The 8,926-nt window shown below is 34.9% G+C and overlaps 1 protein-coding gene across 1 annotated transcript; it reads left to right on the forward strand.

Moving 5' to 3' along the window:
- The first annotated feature begins 264 nt into the window (after positions 1 to 264).
- LOC141283074 (C-C motif chemokine 3-like 1) lies at positions 265 to 1,262 on the forward strand. Its single transcript, XM_073816338.1, has 3 exons — positions 265 to 496; positions 745 to 856; positions 946 to 1,262. Exons 1-3 carry the CDS (start codon positions 349 to 351, stop codon positions 1,073 to 1,075), a joined length of 390 nt encoding a protein of 129 aa, XP_073672439.1. The 5' UTR covers positions 265 to 348; the 3' UTR covers positions 1,076 to 1,262.
- Positions 1,263 to 8,926: the final 7,664 nt, after the last annotated feature.

An 8,926-nucleotide genomic window follows, 5' to 3' on the forward strand; every position in this document is an offset into this window, starting at 1 on the left:
TTTTTATTAATATAAGTACATATGCATATACATTTATATAATACTTATAGAAGTAGTTTTTTTTAAACATTGCCTTGCCCTCGACCAATCTGACTCCTTCACGCGACTGACTGTCACTGCCTGCACTTTCAGCTGCACTCATGGATGCTGTAACTTTCACTCTCTTAATCTAATCTATAAAACAAAAAGAGAAGATTTCGGGACGTCTGGTCACCCTAGTGATCCTGCCTCAAAACTAGAGTAGAACAAGGACAAGAGGGCAGAATCATGACAGCTTTTGTGCTGTAAATCATCAGCAGTATCTGGCAACCCTGCTTCACAGATTTGTTGACACGGACCTTTGGTGGAATGGCTAACATCAATACTCAAGACAACCTGCCACTGACAACACAACAAAATACACAGATAACAATGAGCACAGACTCCAACATGAGGCTTTACTACATCGTCGCCTGTTTTGTTCTCTTCGCTATCAGCTCCCTGACGAGCAGTGTAGGTAGGCTATGTCTTTATCATAATCCTCTTTTTACAAATGACTATAACAAACTGTCTAAAATTTATTTCAAAACCATTATCATTGTTAGTACATGAATACACTGAAATAAAGTCCACTGTATATATGAAGAGTTTCGTTGCAAAACGAGATAACTCCGTTTTTTCGTTTTTTTTTTTCAGAAATGTAATTATATATATATGCCAATATTATATATTAGTTAATTTAAAAAATCTGTGTGTTTCTTGCAGCCCCGCAGGGTCCTGACAAATGCTGCTTTTCTTTTTCCAATGTGAGAATCCCAGTAAAGCAGATTGTCGGTTACCATATAACTCATGATCAATGTCATAAAGATGGAATCTTGTAAGTTTCTTTCGTTGCGTTAATTACTATAAATAGCAAATGTGAATCTGATGTGAATTCTAAAGAAAAACATTGTTTTGGAAATCCAGTTTCATCATGAAATCTGGAAATGAGATCTGCGCTGACCTGAACGAGAGATGGGTTCAGAGACTGAAGAAACTGGTGGACGCTCGTGACCTGATAGACATGATAGAGGTCAGGTCTGGGGAAACATATTAGCAAAGTTTTTAAACATTTTCATTTCATGTAAAGAAACAAAACCAGCAGATTTTGGAATGTACTTGGACAATGCTGTTCATAAAAGACTGTCATTATACATTTATAGCAAATGCAATATATAATACTGCAATATAAAATTGTATTTGAAGTTTAACATAACTATTCACAAATAAACAATACAAAAAGACACATTGTCAAAATTATCATTTTTTGAAAACACACTTAAAAGACAAATCTTGATCAATTTAAATCACAAAGTTAATAAGCTATTTAAAAATACCAACATTAACACAAATTACAACATGACAGTAGTACACACAATAACACTACTAACAACTAACTCTAATACTGTAACCCTGTTGACAACTACTAGTACTACTTTCTACTAATACATATGAGATTTATTTATATTATAGCTTGAAAACGCTTTTTGTAGCCAGCCAAGTCTTTCAGTTCTTGTTTCTTCTTTTCAACTTCAGCTTTTTTTACAGATGGTGTTATGCATGCTTCCAGAATTGTTGGAATTTAATTGAATTTATTCTTCCCTCTACCCATAAGAGCATGATCGATCCTCCCCCATACTTATCAGTTGGACTGGTGTTTTTATTCAATTCTGTGCCCTTTGTTCTCCAAATATACCTTTGCTCATTGCGGCCAGTGTATATTTGAACTATTTTAAATCTCATCGATCCACAGGACTTTTTTCCAGTTTGCATCAGGCATGTGTAAATGTTCAGCATCTGAATTTTGTGAGGACACAGAGATTTTGTTCTGATGACTCTTCATGAAGGCCATATCTCTGCAGGTGTCGCTGAAGAGTTAAACAGTGTACAACTCCAGAGTCTGCCAAATCTTCCTGGAGGTATTTTGCAGTCAAACGGGGGTTCTGACTTCCTTTTCTAGTTCTGTCTATTTTCTTGGTCTTCCAGACCTTATCTTGACCGGCACTGTACCTGTTAACTGCTATTTTTATTACAATACTGAAATTAATTATATTCTTTCTATTCAGGATAGGCAATTTTTTCCTTAAGCTATTAATCACATTACTCTAATTAAAGGGACTGTAATTAGGTTTTTAAAGTGTTATTCATAAATATGTCCTCATTGTGTCATGACCTCTGCCAGTGATCTAACTTTTCTTTGTAAGCTTAGAATTTCTTCTCTTTACTTACATTGAACGTGTAAGTCCAAGGTGGCTTCCATGTCCTTCCACTGTATTAATAAACTATAATAGCCGAGAGGGACAAAAAGCACTAGCCTAACAACGCGTTTTCATTCAGAACACGTGAACCAGCTGAAACGAACAAGGAGATCAGTATGATTACATAAGGGCTACCGTAGTTGCAACACGAATTTGGAAAAGCGAGGCACTATAGAGCACTTCTCGTTTGAATGCAAAATACAATTTCACCACTAGATGGGATTTTAACCATTTAATTTCAATTATTTTCACAATGGTTTAAATCTGCTTTACAATAGATTATTTAAAGCAAGAGAAAACAACGAAAAAATAGAGGACAGCAAAAGTAGCAAAGAACAACGGCTAAGATTAAACCGCACCAGTGAGCGGTGTATAGACCTTTTGCAAGTAGACATCACAGTTACGTCACTGCAAGCTGCGCACGCAATGTGGTGGCAAAAAACAAAAAGTGGAAATGAATTAAACACGAAATGAATTAAACACGAATGAAAATTGCAAGATCACTCACTAGAAAATGTCTTGTTGTGCTGTTGAGTGTCAGAATAGCATTGCCAAAAAAAGATGGCCTTCATTTTTATAGAATGTAGAACGTAGATGTTTATGATTGCAATAAGCCATTAAACGGACAGACGAACGTTTATCTGTGTTTGCAAACACTCAAATGGTCTATTAATGTAATGTATAGAAGAAAGTTCTAAGTTAAGCTATGTCAGCTGACTACCAAACCTTTGAGAGAGAGCCAGACAAAATGTTATGGGAATTGTTATTTTTATACATTTTATTTAAAAATACAAGGAAGCAGTTGGTTGTTGTTGGGCACACTAGGCGATCCAGTAGCCAAAAATACTAGATTAAAAAAATATATATTAAAAACTAAATAAAATGTTATAAATTTAGAAATTAAGGTAAGCGGTCAATGGTCGCTAGTCAGACATCGGCTGGGCATTACAGTGATGGGAGGCCAGTAGATCAGTGGTGTGATGAGCTTCAAGGCAGTGTCCTCGGGTTCAAGGACGATACATGGAAAAAGAAATAAAATCCTATAGCGAACGGGCCGCTTGCATATAATGCAATACAGTGTAATGAAACGTGTGCTCGGTTTCGGACAAGCAGCTATTGTGGCATAATTATATTTACTAGACAAATCATGTCTGTGATAGACTTTACCAACATGATACATACAATTTACATTAAATACAAAACATTAATGAACGTAAAACAATAAACGTGTTTTAGAAGTTGCTAATTGATTACTGTTTATTTCTATGAGTATGTTTGGTATCTTGTGTGAACTGCACAGTATACCTGGACAAAATAATACATTTACTTTTAGTTTTGGTTGTCTTCAGAATTTCACAATTCAATGCCCATGTAGGTATTAAAACAATTGCATTTCTGTTGCCATTGTGACTAGGCCACTCCATCAACAACACTCTCTCGATGCAAGCAGTACTTTACCACTTCTAATAGATAAAGTTAACCATTTCCTGCTTCAAGCCTGTGTAGACTATGTGGTTTCTAACCATGCATGTGCTGTCACGTGTTCCTGGTTGGACAAAACAGAGGTATGTGGTGGAGAAATATGGGTCAATTTCTGAATAAATGTGCATCAATAAGCCAGACATAAAGTACTGCTGCATCTTCTTCCCTTGCTTATTGTCTTTGCTCTCTTAAACAGTATGATATTTATTTTTTCATGAGATAAAGAACTGAGTGCCAGAAATGTACCTAGCAAGCCTTAATCATCAAATGCATCTAAATTCATATGCTGCTGGATGTATTGAAAATTATAAAATTACATTTCTAACTTGCAGTCATCCAAGGTCTCGATAAGTACTGCTTTTTCCAATGCAAGAATTTGACTAAAGCACATCATATTCATACTCAGCTCATCTTGAATGCCAGAGAAATGGAATCATATAAGTTTCTTTTCTTTCGTGTTCAAAATATTTCATTGCAATCGGTGCTGACGTTTGATGTCACGTGTGTGTGATGTCACTTTTTTCTCATGGAACGAAACTATGGGGTTTGTGTAGTAGAAAAAAGACCGCCCGACTTGTGGACGCACACCTTATAAAGCGGAGGGCATCAGTAAGGTGATTAAACTCAAGACGTCCTGCCACTGACACAAAATCTACTGATTAACAACAACCACAGACTCCAACATGAGGCTTAAAGGCATCTTTATTGCCTGTCTCTTTCTCTTTTCACCCTCTGCCTATGGATGTTCGTCTTTTTCTTAATGTTTATTTTTCTATTACAAATGACTAACAAACTAAAATTTTCTTAAATGCTAATTGTGCATTAACAAACTAATAGTTTATTATTCCTGCAGACACCCTTGGTCCTGATAAATGCTGCGTTTCTTATTTTTATGGGAGGATCCCACCGAGCAAGGTTGTCAGTTACCGTACAACTCCTGGATGCTTAACTATTGGAATCATGTAAGTTTATTTTGTTGTTTGTTAATTAGAATCAATAGCAATTGTCAATCTGTTAAGTGAAACTGAGAAACCTTATACTTTTGAAAATCTATAGTTTTGTCACAAACACTGGAAAGGAGATCTGTTTTAATCCGAAAAAGAGATGGGCTCAGATACTGAAGAAACTGGTGGATGCTCGCAACCTTAAACATACATCAAAGGATTTTATTATGCCATGGTTGTACAGTCATTCTATCAATTATTTTTCACTCTTTATTTTTTAAATGCTTGTATAAAGTAGTTTCTACACCTCTTGTATGCCTACATTTAAAAATCGATTATTTCAAATGATTTTAAAAGTGTGTGATTAAACATTACTTTTAAAATCTTGGGATAAGGCCTGAATTTGTGTCATTTATATGTTATACATTATTCCTGACTTTCTATCTTTTCATGTTTTATCTCTCATGTTTTTACTTAAACTACTTAACCTCTATAACCAACATCTTTCAATTATAGGTAGGCTATACAAACTACAGTACAACATAAAAAAAAATCTAAATGTCAGTGTTTACAAGATATAATTGTATAATTGCCAAATAATATTGTTAAAGTTTTAATTAAGTTTTGGACTGAGGTTTGAGGTTTTGTTCTGTGTAAATTAAAAGGAACAGCATCAAAACCGCTATACTAGTGTCATGATGCCTTTTTTTCCACTCTGCATCAGAAATAACACACAAGACCATCTTTGTAATGCTATAAATGATTCTACTACTATCATAACTGCAGAATAAAGTGTATTTTTGTCCTATCTATTTAATGTATTCAAACACTGTAATTATAGGCAAAATAGCTGGTCAGAGCCAAAGCCAGAAACAAAGCGGGAGCCAGAACCAAAGCCAAAGTCAGAACCAAATCTGGAGCCAGAGATGGGATCAGTGCCAAAGAAGGAACCAATGCCAAAGCTAGAACCAGAACCAAAGCTGGAGCCAAAAACAGAACCAAGGCTGGAACCAGAACCAGAGTCCGAGCCAATGCTAGAGCCAGAACCAAAGCCAAAAACAAATTCAGAGATGCAACCAAAACCAGAGTTAGAGACCGAATCACAGCTGAAGCCAGAGCTGGAACCAGTCAGCACAGTGGGAACAACACAGGGTCAGAGATCAATGGAAGTTATCAACTTCAAAACGTTACACAAGTAATATTTTCTTCTCTTTGAAATTATTTTTAACAGAACATTTTATTGTTTTTGCATGGTTTACAGTCAAGGCATGAATTAAAGAAACAGTATGTAGTTTTTTACCACTAGAGGTAAAGGCAAAAATGCAAGTTCATTCTTTATTTACATATTTTGAATAAATAATTTACCAACTGTGGTGCTAATATCTCATTTATTTAGCTTAAACTGAAATGTTTTACATGACAGCTTGCAACTTCTGGGCTTGAGGTACTAAATAATGGGATAGAGTTAGCCTAAAAAAAACTCAGAAGGAAAAGTGTAGATTTACCGTGCATTAAGGGCACTGAGCTTCGGTATTTATCAGACCCTATGTGCATTTCCTATCACATATGTGGCCAATACCCCAAGTGTGGGTATTTGGAAAGTCCCTACTGCACTATACACAAAAAATGCTATAGGTTGTATTTGGCTGCGTACAACACATGGTTGGGTTTAAACTGATCTTGAATGTCCATGACCCAACCCAGCATGGGTTAGTTTAAACCCAACAGTTGGGTTTGTTCATATTTCACCCAACCATGAGTTAAAACATCCCAACATTTTAGAGTGTATTAAGTACAGTTCATACTTCTTGATTGGAAAATCAATATGTTTTCTGTTCATATTGTAAGTAGTAAGCAGCTTGGCAGAATTTATTTAATCTTCTTTCACATTTCAAGGAAAGGCGTTTGTTGTCTAAAGGACCCTAATGCAAACATCTCCATACCACGAGTTGAATTAAAGAAAGAGTTATGAATCTTTTATAGCTTTGTTGACCATTTTTGTCTTTATATTGTGTCTCTTCTAAAAGGTTAGATTTAGAGACAATGAGCACAACTGGAACCACAAAGCTCCGAAAACCAGAGGGTCCGGATCATGAAAAATCACTTTGGTAAGATATCTCTTATGAGTTTTCTCACAAAGCAGGTTTCACAGAGTGGAAACAGACCAATTGTAATAGACTGTTTACTGTACCACACTGTAGGTCTACCCACTTTTGTCAGAGTCCAGGAAGAGAATAACTGACATCACATCAGGACATCTTTGAGAATGCTGCCACCTGCTGGAACGTTTTGATATGGAGGGCAGGCAAATGAGATTGCCAGCAAATTTTTGTTTGATTGAAACCATTTTATTGTACTGTATTAAACTGTGGTAAAAAATCTTTGAACATTGTGATTATTAAGCATCGTTACCCCTCTTATTTCCTTGAACGTGATCAATTTATCAGCATTCTAGTCCTACAAAATAACTTGTTTGCTTAAATCTAATTTTATTACTATTCTATGTATCCGACATGGGCATGATTTTTCAAATGTTGTCTTTTTTTAAAATCCTATGTCACAAAGTACATTGCACAAAATAATTAAAAAATATATATATTCTTCATATTTTAGAAAAAATTTGTTTCCCACAAAATAAAAATACTGTCATTGGGGTTCCCTTTACTTTTTTATATTATCAATAATTACATGACATTATATAGATTTATTACATTTTGGTTGTAGCTATTGGATAAACGACGGAGACTTTTCCCAATGGCACAAGGTTGTTATGAATGTCAGGTCAGACTGGTTCTAACATTTTATTTATTTCTCTTTGAATCTTCAATTCGAGGTTGTTAGTGTTGTCATCTTCACCTCTCTTAACCTTCATATAAAACAGCAAGTTACCCATCTACCCACTAGTGGCCGCTATCGCATCACAATTCTAACGCAGCAAACGCACTTTTAAGCTGTTAGAAATGCATTTTATCTCACATAATAACTTGTACTTAGTTATCAACATTCTTGACACTTTGTTTGATAACTGTCTAAAGAATATAGACAATATAAAACAAGCAGATCACCTCAAAAAACATTCAGATATAATTTGTACCAAATTCTGGTAATAACATTTAATGACCTATGCAATTACACTGAACATGTTTTTACATGAGGAGGGCCTTTGTTAATGTTTAAAGCCATCTAATGTGTGATTCAGTTACACCTAATAACCTTTTATAGACAATGCATAGCTTGAATGCACTGCTGCAAGTTTCTTTGGATTAGTGTCTGTCAAATGCATAAATGTTACAACTGACTGTATGTTGGAGTGTGAATGCCTTAAAATACACTAGGGCTAATTCATTGTTTATAAGTTCATGTGTTTGTCTTATTAACTTGTTACTTTAAATGTTTGGCTGGTGAATGCAATTTTAGCATATAATAACAGCACAAATGTGCATCCAACAGCTTTGATGGTATAATGTCTTTGATAAGACATGATACCAACAGGTGGTCACAGGCACAAATCCCACAACAGTGTCTTTTCCAGATTAAAAGGATTCAAAATGTGTTTTTATTCAGAGTTGACATCTAAAGGCTATTATATTTAATTTTGTAATGGTGACAGGGGATTAAGCAAACCTGTTTGAGAACAATCAATATTTCAATTTCTTTGCTAGCTAAAGTGGCACAGTCTTGACACACTTAAGATCTAAGGGGATTATGGCTGAAAAACACCACTTTTGATAAATTTGCAAAGGCCATCAGTTGGTAAAAACATTGCTGACCCCAAATGTCTGTTTTTGGTGTGCTCTCAACCGGCTAGACAATGTGACATGGTAGCACTGATGGCAATATCAAAATGTTTATGGAGAAAAACATTTTAAATACATAAATAGTTTGATGTAAAGAACTTTGGTGAATGAAATCTTTTGGAAATATGTTGTGCATGCATCTCCATTTGCCTTGCCTTCTTTTTTGCTCAGTGTCCAATAATTAAAAATGAAATATTTAATAATTAACCCATAAATATTTATTACAATATATCAATCCTTCAACTTCATTATTTTTTTACATTTTCCTGATTTGTAAAACCAAGTGGTTTGCAAAACAGACTTAGAAAGCACAGTCTTTATGAACTGCCAGCATGTTTTTCATTTTCATAGATCATGTACTTGCTCAGTAAAAACAAATTTACCATATCCACCAAGTTGCTATGTGACCTAACAGCAAATGAGTTTG

The sequence above is a fragment of the Paramisgurnus dabryanus genome, chromosome 12, assembly GCF_030506205.2.
Source record: "Paramisgurnus dabryanus chromosome 12, PD_genome_1.1, whole genome shotgun sequence".
Taxonomy (NCBI): domain Eukaryota; kingdom Metazoa; phylum Chordata; class Actinopteri; order Cypriniformes; family Cobitidae; genus Paramisgurnus; species Paramisgurnus dabryanus.

Bases quoted from the DNA above. Each gene is read 5' to 3' on its own strand.
- LOC141283074 (XM_073816338.1), top strand. From the start codon at position 349: ATGGCTAACATCAATACTCAAGACAACCTGCCACTGACAACACAACAA. The intron at 497-744 runs GTAGGCTATGTC...TGTTTCTTGCAG, and splicing joins CTCCCTGACGAGCAGTGTAG to CCCCGCAGGGTCCTGACAAA. The intron at 857-945 runs GTAAGTTTCTTT...TTGGAAATCCAG, and splicing joins TGTCATAAAGATGGAATCTT to TTTCATCATGAAATCTGGAA.